This window comes from Lepidochelys kempii, chromosome 6 (assembly GCF_965140285.1).
Source record: "Lepidochelys kempii isolate rLepKem1 chromosome 6, rLepKem1.hap1, whole genome shotgun sequence".
NCBI classification, from domain to species: domain Eukaryota; kingdom Metazoa; phylum Chordata; order Testudines; family Cheloniidae; genus Lepidochelys; species Lepidochelys kempii.
The window spans coordinates 47,260,580-47,277,530 of NC_136385.1; the positions used below are offsets into that span (position 1 = coordinate 47,260,580).

General features: G+C 39.8%; 1 protein-coding gene across 3 annotated transcripts in view; it reads right to left on the reverse strand.

The window, feature by feature from the left end:
- Positions 1-16,951, reverse strand: part of GAS2 (growth arrest specific 2) — a 156,920-nt gene that overhangs the window by 51,463 nt on the left and 88,506 nt on the right. For all 3 annotated transcript variants that reach the window (XM_073347820.2, XM_073347819.1, XM_073347821.1), the window contains 2 exons: positions 12,170-12,233; positions 1,262-1,406 (listed from right to left, as the gene is read on the reverse strand). In XM_073347820.2, coding sequence (XP_073203921.1) covers positions 1,262-1,406; positions 12,170-12,233 — 209 coding nt within the window. The remainder of the gene's footprint in view (positions 1-1,261; positions 1,407-12,169; positions 12,234-16,951) is intronic.

The following is a 16,951-nucleotide window of genomic DNA, read 5'->3' on the forward strand; positions in this document are numbered from 1 at the left end:
GAGCCCTTACTGTTGTATTTGCCATTGCTGCCTCCACAACCCCACTTGCCTGAGGCGCATAGAAGTATTATTGACTGGAATTTAAAAATCAAATATGGAAGTGGAGGGCAAAATTTAACCCTGTTTTATTTTTTGTGTCTGCTTTGTATGAGTGCTGCCATTAGTTTATAGTGTGGGGACAGTGAGGATCAGGAATTTAACTGGATAAATTCAACCCTTTCTATCCCTTTCTATAAATTCAACCCTTTCTATAATTAAAGAAGATGGCTGGAGACAGCCTTCATACTTTCTTCTCTGTTCCCCTGAGATATACAGTCATCTCTTCCATTCTAAACATCCCCGCATTCTCCACAATCCTCTGAGAGAAGCAATGAGTGGGTTTGCATAGTTAAAGATGACACAAAATATAAAAGTTAAATGTAACCTATTTACATTTTAAAAATACATTTTTCATTAAAAGAATGAACATTAGATTCCATCTGCTCATTGTAACACAAAAGTGGCACATAGGTTTTTCAAGAAGCGCTTTGTAACTCCCAGGTGGCACATCTACCATGTGATATAGCAGTTACTATAGTAACTGTTTCTTTTTATAGAATATATTTGTAATTTCCTAGTTAACCTCTTCATTGCCTCAAAATGTCTCTTTCAGCTGATTCCAGCTGTTTCAAAGTAAACCCCTCTTGTGGAGCGTAACTGAGAAATGATCACTACAGTATCGTGTAAAGAGCTTAATGGATTGTAAAGTAAGGTATTTTCCCTGGTAATAGTGAAGAAAAAAATCTGTTTTGAACTTGTTTTATGCTAGAAGAGGCAGGCAGACCGAGAGCATAAAAAGAAGCTCAAATAACTCAGAAGTGTTTTGTTAGAAATATGTACAAGTCAGTAAGGGACAAATCTCTCAGTCTTTCCTCAGAAAAAAACACCAAATGAGAGTTCAGTCAACAACTAGTTTAAAAAAATAAAATAAAATAAAAATAATGACAGCCAGACCTGGACCTCAGTAAGAACTTCAGCACTGCAAAGATGGGCCAAATTGAAGATTTCCATTATCCACTAAAATTTTCCAAACTGCAAATATTTGTGGTCACAAATGATATTAATTGTAGACTCTTGCAAATCTTGTCATTAGACCTCTAAATGTGGTGAGATGTCAAACTCAGGCCCTTATGTCCTGTGTATGTCAGAATGTGTCAGGAAGATGTTAGTCTATATTTTTGTCGATATCTCATGATAAGAAGCCTTGCCCAAGCACACTTACAGCATCATCCAACAGTTTTCCTGTGCTCTTTTTCCCTGGAGATTTTGTTGGGGAGGGTGAAGGAGACGGAAGAGGAGCTGAAAGTATTTCCTCTTGTTCAATCTCTTTCTCCAGCTTTATTAACCCAGGAGGTTCCACACCAAACCTTTTGAAAACATGCAAACAAATTACCAGTGCTTTCATATTTTAATAGATCATGATGCATAAACTTCATACATATACAGCTGTGCAACACAGAATTGCTAAACACACTAATGAAGGGATAAATACATGATATACTATTGTAGCTGCTATCAGTATCATAAATATGCAGTATGAAATTAAAATAGCATCTCTCATTTAATCAAATTTACAACAAATGGACTTAGTTTTCAGCTTGTTAGAGAAACATCTATAAATATGTGATATGGTATTTGGTATGTGCCACAAGGTGCGCACAGGTTCTCGCCCTCTTGTCCCTGTGCTCTGTGCTTAGGCTGGTCAAAGAAAGGGTCCCAATCCCTCTTCCAGGTGTTTCACCCGTGTCTCTTTATTTACAGTGCTTAGTGCAGCCCCAATTCCTCCAACACCGATCCCCACACTGATCCTCTCCTGGGTCTTCTGGCTTCTCCCCTGGCTAGCCTCCTCACTGAGCCTTTCCCTGGGCTTATATCTCCTCCCAGACACCAGCTCAGCTGGCTCTACTTGGCTCAGCTGATTCCCCTGAGCCTGCCCTCGTTAGGGTCTGCAGCTGAGCTCCTTGCTGAGTGTCTGGGCCCCTGCACCCGGCTGCTCTGCCGGGAAGCAGGGGAGGAGCCACCCCTTTAGCAGGGCATCCAAAGGGTTTATACCCCTGCCCTGCCACAGTATGTGATAGACACATCCCAAAATTGTTTAATATGAGAGTTCACTTCAGAGAACATCTACTTCACATTTCATCATTCTCTCAGACTTTTTCTAGAAATTATGAAAACTTAAATAGTTTTCACAATAAATCTATATGAGAAAAAATTAATCTGTTAAACCTGAGCATAACCCGCTGTAATAGGTATTATGCCCAGTTTACAGATGGGTAAATGGAGATAGATTCAGGCCAAATTTTTTCAAGAGTGGGCACTGATTTTGTGCACCTCAATTTTTGGGAGTCCAACTTTGAATCTGTGGGGTTTGTTGTTGTTTTTTAAAAACTGCGCAGTACTCACTGTTCCAATTTAAGTGAATTCCTGAAAATCTTAAAGTGTCTCAAGTTTGGCACTCAAAAAATGGAGGCACCCAAAATCAGTGGCTACTCTTACAAGTTTGGTTGTAAGTTACTTGGCCAATGTCATATAAGGAGTGAGTAGCAGAGTTAAGACAGAATCCCAGAATCCTGATGCCTACTTCACAGAACTAACCACTGAACTACACCCCATATTTTTCTTTTTGAACTGAACAAGAAAAGAAAATATCTTTTTATATGATAATTTCCTTTTAGCTAAAGACCACCCTGCTAAATATAGGTTTTCACATCAAACCTATTTTTTAGTGAAAATACATATTGTATTGTGTAATATAAAACCCTAGGGCCAGATCCAGAACTATGCTGATTTACACCAGCTGATGACCCAGCCACTAAAGTTCTGTACCAAAAATATACCAAGTATTAAAGACTAACATTATCATAGAACTTAAAGTCATATAGGCAAAGGGCATAAGTGTATATATTGGCCCTTGCATTTTTCATTACAAATTACAAGCTAATCACACTGCTGCAAGGTAAGTTAATACCCAGAAAACTAAGAAATCAAATCTGTGCTTGTATTGGCTGTTAACTGGTGCAGTCTGCCTTACGAAAAGTCAGCCAACATTGGAGCGAACACTTATATACAATCCATTTACTTCCTGTCTGTCTGCAGATGCTGACATGCTGTAAATCATTAAATTCCCCCTGGGCTCTAAGCCTACACCTGCATGAGGCCTTACTCATCAAATAAACCGTTCCCACTTGCATTAATGCTGCTTCTTTGCTTCTGCTGCTTTTCAGAATCTAACTCACCTCTGATTTCTATCATTACAATAGACAGTATATAATTATTATAGATAACTTTAACAAACTTCTTTCCATTAATCAGCTGAAATTAAATTTAAACATATATTCTTCGTGTATTGCATCACAATCAAACAGCTTAATTAGAAGGTTGAATCGACAAAGAAATCCTTCTGCTCTTCTCACAGTGGCTTTCCATGCAAAAAAAGGTACAAGCCCTGTACTGAGAACTATGTTGGGAATTTCCTTCTCTACTCCTTTCTAGCCTGCCTTCTCCATAACTACAAATAGAGCAGCATCAGACTGTAAAATGATCTCCGATAGACTTCTAAGAGCACCACTTCCTATTTTTCCCAAGGAAAAATTAAGTACAATAGCAGAAAGATATAACTTCTCAACAGACTATAATTTTCAAACAAAAAACATCTGGGGGCTGATTTAAAAAAAAAATAGTTTTACAGCCACGTAGGAAGAATTCCAATTCTTTTTGTAGAACAGAAAGCTTAGCTATTGCATGTCATACCACCAAAAAAGCAGCACACAGATATATTTGCACCTAATTCACTTTCCAGAATGTAAACATTCTTTAAGACATATTTACACATGTGGTGAGATTGATTCTGCTCTCTATGTCAATTTTACCTCAGTGTAATTCCAACTATTTCACTGGAGCTACTCCTACTTTACAAAGGTGTGAAAGATGAATCAGACCTGCACAATCCCACTGATTGCAATGGAACTGGATAGCCTAAGTCAGTACTGCATTTTACCCCATAGGATTCATCCATCTTTCACAAGGACTATCAATCCATTCATGTGGGATCAGTCAGTACAGAATTTGGCCCATTGTATTTATTGAATGAAAAGCCTGTGAGTCTTATACACTTTATTCATGTTTCCTGCTTTAACTTCCATCATATGAGCAAAAGAGAAAAATCAGCAAAGTTATTGATTGGGGCCAGTAGCTGATTAGCCATTGTTTACATGTAGAACAAGATTTTAATTTCTGATAATGGGCTGACCCTCTGTCTAACACTGTCCCTAATCTTGCACTTCTAAGTCTCATGAGTACACTTCAACTGGAACTACTCACATGAGCAAGGGCTGCAAGATCGGGACCACAGATTACCACAGTGGGAGCAGACTCAGGCCCTGAAGGTCTGTCAAGAGCCTGAAATACAAATAATCTCTTCTCTAATGAAAGACCAACCCACTGTCAGCAGGGTGTTTGTTTGTTTATTAATTTATTTAGATGATTTCCTCAAAAATTTTACTATTTTTGAAATTTCACTTTCGTTCATTTAAATGCAAGCTCCAGCAGTAACTTGCAACAGTATCTCTCTTTGCGAGATGATGTGTTCTGTACAAATGGTGACAAAGCTCAATCAAGTCGAGTTGGTCCATCTTTCTGCTGAGTGGGTGTACAGTATTAGCCTAGCTCTCTGGGCACATATCACTAATATAAACACGCTGAAAACTATTTAGATGGTTTGCTAATAATGAAGGCTTCCATAATGTATGGTGAGTTAAATGGTAGCACCTACACAATGACATGTACCTGATAGTGATGTGCAAACTAGAAGAGGACAGATTGTGCCTACCCTTTGTCTGGAAAAGGCTGACTTTGCTCTGCCCTCATTGTAGGCTACCAAGACACAACATGGACCAATGTTCGGGTTCTGTTTTGATAAGAAATCAAAAAAGTCAGGCAGTTTAATGGCTCTCTCTCCTGGATTAGGACCTGCTTCTCTTCTCAGTAATACAGATATAAAGTAGTGTAGCTCCACTGAAGTCAATGGAGTTACACTGATGTAAGCAAAGGGGGAATCAGACCCTTGGTCAGCAAAATAAGTAATCTGAAAATCTCCTGAGAAATTCCCACAGACAAATTCAGCTGTCAATTATGCTCTGGAGTAATTATACTGATGTCAATAGTTACTCTAAATTTACACCTCTTTAAATGAAATCTGATTTTTTTCTCTCTATTTCCTCTATATTCCAGTTACCGTTGGAAAAAAAAAAGTCTCTGGTCTTTATAGAACCTTAAAAGGTTTGTTTCTAGAAAGAAGGCCAGTTTAATAGGGTGATAGGAAGGTTTTCGTCCCCCACCCACCCCAAAACCATCCGTACTATCTATCACTCAGTAAAGGCCTGATCCAACTCCCATTCAAATCAGTTGGAAATATTCAAATTGGCTTGACTGGGAGTTCAATCAGGCCCTAAACACTGAAATCTGAGAAAATTGTTTTGAGAATTCCATAGGTGACTTTTAATGATGATCTCCCCAAACACCTCCTTGTGCTTTTGGAGGAAGAAGAAAAATGTATTTATAACTGCTCAGCGCCTCTTCCTTTCCTAATTCCTTAGGACTCTGTAGAAACTCCTTTTTAATGTCATATCTTTGAGATTCCTGTTCTGAAAAGCAGGCCCCACAGACTTTTAGTACAGTTAGTTCGATCTTCAGGGTGAACAGTGCTTTGAAAATCAAAAAAGATGTCTGTTTAACATCTTATTGTTCCTCATGGGTAATTTAAAGCAATAGCTATAGCAGAGATCAGTTTATTAGAATGCTTTTTTCTTTGTTAAATCCAGCCAACATACAAAACACAGAGTCTATTCACATCACTCGTCTCCCACATAGCTCAGATTTTAGCACACTTAAAGCAAGAACGCCATTAGATACTTGTCATTTAAATGATATAACCCTGTTATGTTACCCCTTCCAGCATTTTCTGTGCACCTTGAAAACTTACTAGGCTGTGGAGAGTTTGCAAATCCCATATTGGGATAGGATTTTTAGGGGGGGAGGAAAAGAAACAAGTCAAAACGGGAAGAAGGAGTTGCCTGTTATTCTGCTCCCAAGTTGGTTAAAATATGAGCCATATGTGACGGGGTATATAAAGGGAAGGGGCTTGGGAGGCTCTGTGTGCTAAAGTAGCCTCACCTTTCCAGCCCTGGCAATCATGCATGGTAGGGAGCAGGGCTTTAAAAAGGAGGGAGCTGCAGTCAGCAAGGGAGGAAGCCCTGAGAAAGGAGTGGCTCCTGTGCAGCGGGAGTAACCATCATGCAAGAAACTCCCCCAGCTCTGTGAGGAGTCCAGAGACCTCTGGGGCAACCCTGATAGGGAAAGACTGGTTTGGCTACCCAGCTCTAAGGACTCCAACAAAGTAAGTACCCCTGAAGTAAGGTGGTGCCATGAACATTTCTGCTTTTTTATTGATCCCAGGAAGGGCCTTATTTTGTGTTGAATCTGAACTTTTGTTTCCCCCCCCCCCCACCTGTAAACAAAGTAAGCAGGCCCACAAGGTGGGGTCCACTGCAAGGATTGTGGCCTGTATTAAAGGGAGACTGCAGAGAGAGACTCTCTTTACACCGTACCTTGATACTTTTTTTTTTTTAACATTAAATTCCCATTGATTGCATGGAATGACGAAATGGAGGGTATCTTTTATAAACCAAAATAAACAGGCATGGTCATTTAAAAAAAAAAAGTGAAGTTGTGCTTAATAAGTGATAGCACTATATGGCCTGGAATTTGGTTTTTACACCTAAGGGATACCCTGCTATGAAAGAGTCAGGGCTGGCCTTACCATGAGGTGAACTGAGGAGGCCGCCTCAGGTGCCAGACTATGGGGCAGGGGGGCAGGCTCCTCTAGGACCCAGAGTGTAGAAAATTGTATCTGCTGCTGGTGCATGTGTATTCTTTCTGCTGTAGATGCACAGAGATGGTGGAGTGCTGTGCTGGAGGAAGGAGGGCACAAGAGACATAACAGGCAGGCAGGAGAAAAGGTGAGAGGGAATAACAGAAAGCAGCAGGAGCTGCAGGGAGAGAGAGAAGGAGGAGCCTCTTATGTACCTCATTAGCACCCCCAGGAGCCTGGACTGATTAACACCAGCTTCTCAGGGAGCTTCCTGTTTCCTGCTGCTTCTCTGAACCCACTTCAGGAGAACAGGCAGTCAACTGAACTAGTAAGAGCTAGTTAGGCCCTTAAGAGGCTGATATCTTTCCTCACTAAGGCCCTGCTACCAGCCTGCTTATTTGTCCCCTTCAATTGAGTGTTGAGAGCCACTATAGCTGGCACAGAACAGCAGTCATGAGTTAAAGAAGAAAACGCCCCCCTGGGGCAGCATTCGGAAAAAGAAAGAAAGCAAAGGAAGGTTTTCTATCTAAGCAGGAAGGAGCACTCCTGAGATACATAGACACAAATGTTCACAGTGAGCCTTCCGGCCCCAGTGAGGATGTGAGTGGTGAGGAGACGCCTGATCTTCCAGTTAGTCAGAGTGCAGGTGACCTGGCAGCGACTGCGGCATCCATATCTCCCTCTCAAATTGATGTAACCATGCACGTTCCTGAAGAAAAGTGTAGATCAGAGAAGAGTGTGGTAGAGGCGCAAGAAAAAGCTGCTGCTGAGTTTAGTTCTTTAAGTTGAGATGATCCAGGACTGTGGACCCACTTGAGCAGCAGCCTGAGGGACTTCCTTGTACTGCATGGGCCACAGCAAGTGAAAAACTTTGTTCCCCAAAGACAATGAAAATCGAACACATTACTGGCGTGAAATCCCCAATGGTGACAAAGTGGGGAGGCCATGGCTTATGTACTCAAAAACCCAGAATGCTGCATACTATTTTTGTTGTAAACTCTTCCAGTCTAATGTTCCAGCCACATTGGATTCTACAGGAACAAAGGACTGGAAAAATCTGGCTAGAAATCTGGCATGCCATGAGAAGGCAGGAAATCACCAGAGAGCATTCCATAGGTGGAAAGAGCTTGAGATGAGACTAAGGTTAAAGGCCACCATAGATGATCAGCATTAAGAGAAGATTGCATCAGAGTCTCTTTACTGGCAAAATGGACTGAAAAGGCTCATTGCCATTGTGAGAATGCTTGCTACCCAAAACCTAGCTCTGTGTGGCACTTCAGATAAGCTGGCTGTGCCAAACAATGGAAACTTCCTTAAAATTATGGAGCTGATGGCTGAGTTTGATACCGTACTCCAGGAGCATCTAAGAAAAGTCACCACCCCAGAAATGTACACACACCACTACCTTGGAAAAACAATTCAAAATGAGATCATATAGTTACTGGCAACAAAAGTCAAACAGAAGATTGTGGCAGATCTGAAGTCAGCAAGATATTACTCTGTTGTTCTGGACTGCACACCTGACATCTGCCATATGGAACAAATTACTTTAATGGTGTGTTTTCTAACAACAACAGAACGTAGTGAAAATGTCTCTGCAATGGTGACTGTCAGAGCATTTTCTATAATTTATTGACATTGGTGATACTACAGGAGCTGGTATGACAAATGTGCTTCTTAAAAAGCTGGAAGATACGGGAATTGTGATAGCTGACATGAGAGGTCAGGGCTACGATAATGGTGCCAACATGAGAGGAAAGAACAGAGGAGTGCAGACACGGATCTGAGAGTTAAACCCTCGAGCTTTTTTGTCCCATGCAGTTCTCATTCATTGAACTTGGTGTTCAGTGATGTAGCATCAGCTTCTAGTGAGGTTGCTGAATTTTTTAATGTAATTCAAAGCATCTATGTATTATTCTCTGCATCAACTCATCGATGGCAAATTTTGAAGCAACATCTGGGAACACCCTCTCTGACACTGAAACCACTGAGTGCCACACAATGGGGAAAGTCGAGTGGAGGTGATAAAGCCTATCAAACACCAACTTGGGAAGACAGATGATGCCATAGTTGCCATTATGAGGATAATGCTATGACGGGAACTGTTCGGGGCAGAACAGTGGCAGAGGGAAATGGAATCACCAGAAACATACATAACTTCAAATTTCTGTGTGGCTTAGTGTTGTGGCATGACATACTGTTTGAAATAAATGTGGTAAGCAAGAGACTCCAAGGTGTTGTCCTTGATATATCTGGAGCAATGGAACAACTGGACAAAGCAAAGTCATACCTACAGTCTTACCGGTCAGATGAGGGATTTCAAAACGTTCTGAAGAGTGCACAGAAGTTGACAGAGGACTTCACACTGAAGCTATTTTCCCACCCATTCAAGAATACAAGAGTCACCGAAGAAGACATTTTGATTACGAGGCATGGGATAATCCCATAAGAGACCCCCAAACAACAATTCAAAGTTGAATTCTTTAACCAGGTGCTAGATTGTGCAATACAGTCAGTTGAACGTTTCATAAAGCTTAAGGAACATAGCAGTATATTTGGGATGTTGTATGATATTCCAAAACTCCTCACTGTACCTGAAGACCTACACCAGCAATGCAGGGCACTAGAGACAGTGTTGACAAATGATGACATGCATGATATTGATGCGAGTGATTTAAGTTATGAACTGAAAGCCCTTTCAAGATACATTTCAGCAGGATCAACTCCAAAGGCTGTTCTGGAATATAGGTTCACAAATAAGATGACCACCCTCTTTCCAAATGCTTTTGTTGCTCTGCACATACTTCTAACACTTCCTGTAACAGTTGCCAGTGGAGAATGCAGCTTCTCCAAGCTGAAGTTAATATAAACACATCTACGCTCCACAATGACATAGGAGAGGCTGGTTGGCCTTGCAACCATCTCAATAGAGCATGAGCTGGCCCAGATTGTGGAGCTTCAGGAAGCAGTTCAAATCTTTGCAACCAAGAAGACATGGAAAGCACAACTTGATTATTCAAACAGATAAAAATGTCAGTGTTTACTATGCAGACAAGAAAAGTTCCATTTGCTGTTCAGGCATTTGAAAGTTAAGTGTTAACTTAAAATGCCTTGTTCAAAAATTTTAAGTGTTAGTTCTCCTTTATTGAGGTAGGTAGCAGAGCAGTACCATGAGAGGAGTAGAACAGGAGAAGGCAGAATTGAGACCTTTCAAAGTTTTGACCCAAGCGAGGAGGCATGGAGCCATTATTTGAGCTTCCTGCCTCAGGTGCCAAAATGTTGTGGGCCAGCCCTGGAAAGAGTACAAATGGGAAAACCCAGGATATACAAACTTAAGTGAGAGAACTTAAGTTTTGAGAGGGAACAATTTAGTGAAGTTGCTTCCCAAGATATGAATGCATTTAAAGCAAACTTTTTCTTAAAAACAAAGAATAATACCTTGTTGAGTTATAATGCCCTAGGACTAGCTTGTGACAGCCTTACTAACATTGAAAATACCTTACTCCCAAAGTAGCCCCTTTGATTTCATGTAAGGGACTACAGTTCACTGTGATATGTAAGGTTTCAGAGGAACAGCCGTGTTAGTCTGTATTCGCAAAAAGAAAAGGAGTACTTGTGGCACCTTAGAGACTAACCAATTTATTTGAGCATGAGCTTTCGTGAGCTACAGCTCACTTCATCAGATGTTTACCGTGGAAACTGCAGCAGACTTTATATACACACAGAAATCATGAAACAATACCTCCTCCCACCCCACTGTCCTGCTGGTAATAGCTTATCTAAAGTGATCAACAGGTGGGCCATTTCCAGCACAAATCCAGGTTTTCTCACCCTCCACCCCCCCACACAAATTCACTCTCCTGCTGGTGCTAGCCCATCCAAAGTGACAACTCTTTACATAATCAAGTCGGGCTATTTCCTGCATAGATCAAGGTTTTCTCACATCCTCCCCACCCCCATACACACACAAACTCACTCTCCTGCTGGTAATAGCTCATCTAAACTGACCATTCTCCAGGTTTAAATCCAAGTTAAACCAGAACATCTGGGGGGGGGTAGGAAAAAACAAGAGGAAACAGGCTACCTTGCATAATGACTTAGCCACTCCCAGTCTCTATTTAAGCCTAAATTAATAGTATCCAATTTGCAAATGAATTCCAATTCAGCAGTTTCTCGCTGGAGTCTGGATTTGAAGTTTTTTTGTTTTAAGATAGCGACCTTCATGTCTGTGATTGCAGGAAATAGCCCGACTTGATTATGTAAAGAGTTGTCACTTTGGATGGGCTAGCACCAGCAGGAGAGTGAATTTGTGTGGGGGGGTGGAGGGTGAGAAAACCTGGATTTGTGCTGGAAATGGCCCACCTGTTGATCACTTTAGATAAGCTATTACCAGCAGGACAGTGGGGTGGGAGGAGGTATTGTTTCATGATTTCTGTGTGTATATAAAGTCTGCTGCAGTTTCCACGGTAAACATCTGATGAAGTGAGCTGTAGCTCACGAAAGCTCATGCTCAAATAAATTGGTTAGTCTCTAAGGTGCCACAAGTACTCCTTTTCTTTTTGTGATATGTAAGAATATCACAATATGAACTCTAAGAATAAAACATAGACTGAATCTAGCAAGAGCAATAGCTCTCCTAGTAGCAGAGACTGTTGAAACCTTTCTTGAGTACCATGTCTGGCCATAAACATCCAACAGAGGAAGATTCAATTTCTGAGCTTGATTCTTATCTTAGATTGGTGCAAATCAGGAATAACGCCACTGAAGTCAATGAGGTTACAGCCAGAGTAAATGAAATCAGATCTAGGTTATCTGAAGGCAGATTCTACTACCACTGATGTCAGTGGGAACACTTTCATTGACTTCATTGGGATCAGGGTTAGATGCTAATATAGAAGATTTAGAGAGAAACGAGTTTTGATTATTTACAGAGACAACATGATTATAAGGAGTAAGAATTTAAAATTAGAACAGGATTTTTTTAAGTAAAGTTGTTAAACTTCTTTTCATATCAGTTTGCCCCAAGATCCTCCTTGTAGTATGAAGACAGCAGAAAAATCTTATTGCTATATTAAGGGAAGTTTGATTATATTGTTTGAACAACTGCCCACAAGATGTTCTTGTGTAACTATCAGTGGGTGTTTGCCTTGACCCTGGCCAGTGTAAATGTTAACATGAAGATGCACTGAGATAGTAAGTCTCTCAGTAGCCACTGCTGTCAAAATGTAAATATTTTTTAATTCTCTAAATATTTTCACCTACCTGGCTGCAATCCTTCCAAGTTCAAGCAAACAAAGGCACACTTCTCTGGGCTGCTTGTGGAGGACTGCGAAAGCAAAATGAAGATAGACAATAGTTACAATAAAGGATATTTTAAGGGTTTCAGTGATGAACAGATCCCAGCTTACTAATGGCTGTCAACAGCATGTTAGTCTTGAATGTCTCTTTTAGGCAAAACTGCCATTGGCTTGCAAGATGCTTTTGCCTGAATAAGGAGTTCAGGATTAAGACTCAAAATGTGGCGTTTCCAAAGGAGCTTCCAACTCTCACTGAATATCCCTTAGGGTCCTTTGAAAATCCTAGCCTAAATCACCAAAGCTTGGTCTACACAATTTGGTAAAATACAGCCTACCTATAGCCATTATACATTGAATGGAGGGCTCCTAAAAAACTCTAAAAACTAGTGAAATGTCAAAGGGTTCTGGATCACTTTTTACGAACTATAAAGATAATGTTCCGTAGGAAACTGTTTTTCTCCCTCTGCTTCAATGAGCAAATATTAATTATATTAGTGAAGACAAATCCTTCTATAAACTTGATCCTGTTATTACTTGTGCACCCAAGCACTCCCTCTGAATACAACATGTGTTTAGGGTACTCAAGGAAGTCACTCAGACATTGAAAAGAAAGCTACTTATCTGTAAATCTTGTTCTCTGAAGATATGCATCTAAGCACGTTGCCATGCTTGGGTCCAGTGCAAGACCTGGGGGAGCTCCCATAGCTTTTATGTTTGGAGGCAGCTGCAGTACCTCATGGACCACTCGGTTAGGTATTTTTGGAAGCACTATCACGTTCCATTATCAGTTCCTTTAAAAACTTGGAGATGGTAACTCCTCCCCACCCCCAAAGAGGCCCAGCAAAATACATATGGAAAAATATACAAAAAATCTGATTGGAGAAGTTTGGGTGATGAGCAATCCATTTGGATGTATAGCTTCAGAGGATAAGAATTATAGGTACCTTGTTTTCTTTTCTCCAGAGATACCCGTCTTAGTGGAATCCTCCTCTTGAGAATAAATTCAGACTTTGGTGTAAATGGACAAGTTTCCCCTTGTCTAATAGAAGAGAAACCAGTGACAGAGAAATCGGTCTACCTTGGCTGTGTTCATGAGAGCTTAGATATATGAACATTTAGGGAATGTGCTGACTCATTTCACTTAATCAAGTGAAAAACACCTCCCAATAGGTGCTTCAGAGACTAAAATTTTTAAGTCAAGAAGTTTTCATCTTCTCCTATATGCTGTACACATGGACCTCTGAGTGAGAACTGCTGAAATAGATATCTTTGAATATAATTAATACAAAGTTGGACAGATCCTCAGCCGATGTAAATTGGTATAGCTCCATTGATATCAATGGAACTATGACAATTTACTTCAGCTGAGGATCTGCCCCAACGACTTTGGGGATTGCACATTCAGCAATACTTTGAAAAAATATATATGCATTTTCCCCCTAGAATCTGAACCAAAAATATTTCCAGAAGGAAAACTGCATAGCAGAAAAATAAAGTGGCAAGGCATTGGGAATAAAATTTCTATTCTATGGCCATCTGCTATTAGACATATCAGAGATGTAAAAGAAGACCTGGACACACCATCCTTCCTAATATTCTTTCTTGCCATAAACTAATTCATGGATGGAAAACTTAATCTTACTGAGAAACCAATATCTTAAAAAAAAAAATGTACACCAATGACCCAGACATACATTCTGCTGCTTCCACCTGAAAACTGTTTCAACATAAGCAATATATTTAATGTATCTTAATGCTAAGAAATATATAAATATACAGCCAGAACAGACTGGATAAACCAGTTCTGGAAATATCTTTGTGGCGTATAGGGGGCAATATTTTTGACCTCTACTTTACATCTGCACACATCGGATGTAAGGCTGGGCGGGGGGTGGGGGAGGCTGCATTTTGGGGGGAAATATCTGTAAACATAAGAAGGTTTGAATGAAGGACATAAAGTCTCTGCCAATGCTCAAACTTCTACTTCTTAAATGAAAACAATGTGCTCCAGTGAATCTGACCCACAATGCTCCAGACACATTTCATGCATTTCACAATGAACAATGTGAAAGAGTGAAATCATTGTTAGAGCATGACAAGCTGTACAGGCAATAATCAACCATAAAAACAAACATCTGGTGATGTGATAAGAATATGGTGATACAGTATTTCTAACAGCAAAATGTTAGCATTCCTGAGGACTATACCAGCATACACATTCAAGAACTTCAGGGGAAAACAAAAGCCATTCTGTATAGAATACAGTACCCACTGGAAATAGTTTAGATTCCCAAAACAGAATTCTTATATTTTTACAAGCAGGGCTTTTTAATGGACTATTAGCTAACAAGGCAATGTGGTCAGGATTTAAGGCAAAGTTCTGAAAGTCAGAAGACATGGGTTCCATTCCTACATCTGTTACAGACCTTTTATGTGAACTTGAGAAAGTCTCTAAAGCCAAAATTTGCAGAAGTGAGCAATGATTGTGGGTACCTTTTTGGGATGCTCATTTTGAGATGCCTTCTGTCTCAAACTGGAGGTACCCAATATTAGTATCCACTTTTTGAAAGGTGGCTGCTACTCTAAACATGTTCCCTCTGCAAAATGGGGAGAACACCACCCTTTCCCACAGAAGTGCTGTGAGGCTATATTCAGTGTTTGTAAAGTGCTTTAAGATCTTTGATGGAAGGTGTGATAGAAGGTATGCAAATCTTCTAAACTTTTTATGCCAGTGTGATTTTCATTTATGTTATCCTTTGACAATGATGTTAGTGAGTATTTCAGAGTGTAAATGTGGAACTGAACAGGAAAACTTGTCTGTCTTTGTAATTTTGAGGAAAATGCCCCTACATTGTCTGCACTGGAGCAAGTTAGGAATCCTGTTTAATGTTTCTGCGTTCAAGGGTTAAAAAGCAGTTGCTTGATACCAATAAATACATATATTCAGTAACACAGTTATAAGTAATACAGTTCATGGATTAGAGGAAATTCCTCTTTGGAGTGAGCGATTACAGACTCAGATGGAAATCTTACATCTGTACCTGTGGTATGCTGTTGCTTCCTGTGGGAACTGTATTCATAATTTTCTGAATTACTTACATTAATCTAACTTAATGTAGGTTTCTGAATTATTACCAGTACCTCAAATTTCTGACCTGAAAGGTTACCTGATCCTTCAAACACTGAGTGGCAAATACAAGTTTGCTAAATACCAGATTTATTTATTGTAATTGTAGCAATAGACATTCATCTTGACAAAGAAAGCATCATAAGCAACAAAATAAGACACAATGGGCCAAATTAATTCATGTTATAACTCCACTGATGTCTACAGAGTTACACCAGGGATGACTGTGATCCATTATGTCTTCATTTAGGGGAAACTTTTCTTCTCATTTACAACCCAGGTCAATGTAATGGATGGATGGATGGAGGTAAAAAAGGAGACATTTGTAATTTCCTGTCAGCAATTCACTCTGTCCTTAAGAAGTACATCATTTAGCATATGTAGATTCTTTCATACTTAAAATGTTATTTAATTTATATAGCAGTTTAATCCCTCCCAAGCAATTTGTATAAAAATACACATTTGTGATTCATCTGTTCTGATACCTAAGTTTCCTCCCTTGTGTTTGGTGTTCATTTTCTTATCACATATATTAAATGCATTTCTAATAATAATGTCAAGACAATATTATTAAATGAGCACTAACACACTTTGTATGATCACATACATGTAACATTTATGACATCCAGAAACCTACATTAAAAACTGTTAAGTTTGCAAAATCAAGCACTTCATAGTCAGAAAAAGACAGAAATAAGGCTGCCTCTGCAAACTTAATTTGACCCCCTTGTGCATTGGCATATGCCAAAGGCTTTAATTACATGATCATATACTACTTTTTCCACAGGATATCTGACTCATTCACTGCACAGGATGGATGGTATTGTCAATTTTTTTAAAAAAAAATCCTTGTTGTTCAGTGTGTGGCCGCATTCATTATTCACTGCACACCATCCAAAACCTGCACTGAATACAGAATTATTAGTTCCCTCCTAGGTTTTTCTGAGGTGCTGTCATCTTAGCATTTTACAATATTAATGAATTTATCTTCACAACACCCATGTAAGGGAAGGTGGTATTACTTTTTTATACATGGAAATGGAGGCATAGAATTAAAGCCAAACTTGTCAACTAATTTGGGATGCCCTATTTGAGATCATTAGGGTCATATGTTTCATAGCATGTAGCATTTCCTAGCACCCATTGCCCTCAGATACAGTTGTGAGTGCTCAACACTTCCACAGATCAGACCCCAGTGTCTCAAGTCAGGCACCCAGAAAATGAAGAATAAACAATCAGAGACCACACCTGTGAAAATTTTGGTTTAAGTGATTTTCCCAGTAGCACACAGGAATTCTCTGACAAAAGCAGAGAGAAGACAGTTCTCCAGGGTGCCATTCAACTGTTTTAGCCATTAGACTGTCCTTTCTCTTCCTACAATCCCCTTATTCATTCAGAACACACCTTCCAACTTCTGCAACAAATGAGGCTTTGGTCCTACAGCCTGATTCATTCCCAGAGTAAAAACCATCCTGGGCACTGAATAAGGGAGGGGTCCTGTAGAAAAAAAATAGGCTTTAACTACGTGTTCAGATACTATCATAAAGCATATGTTAAAGAGGGCTGAATTAAGATTACGTGGGCAGCCTTAATTTGACTATTTTCTTAATTCTGAGTGCT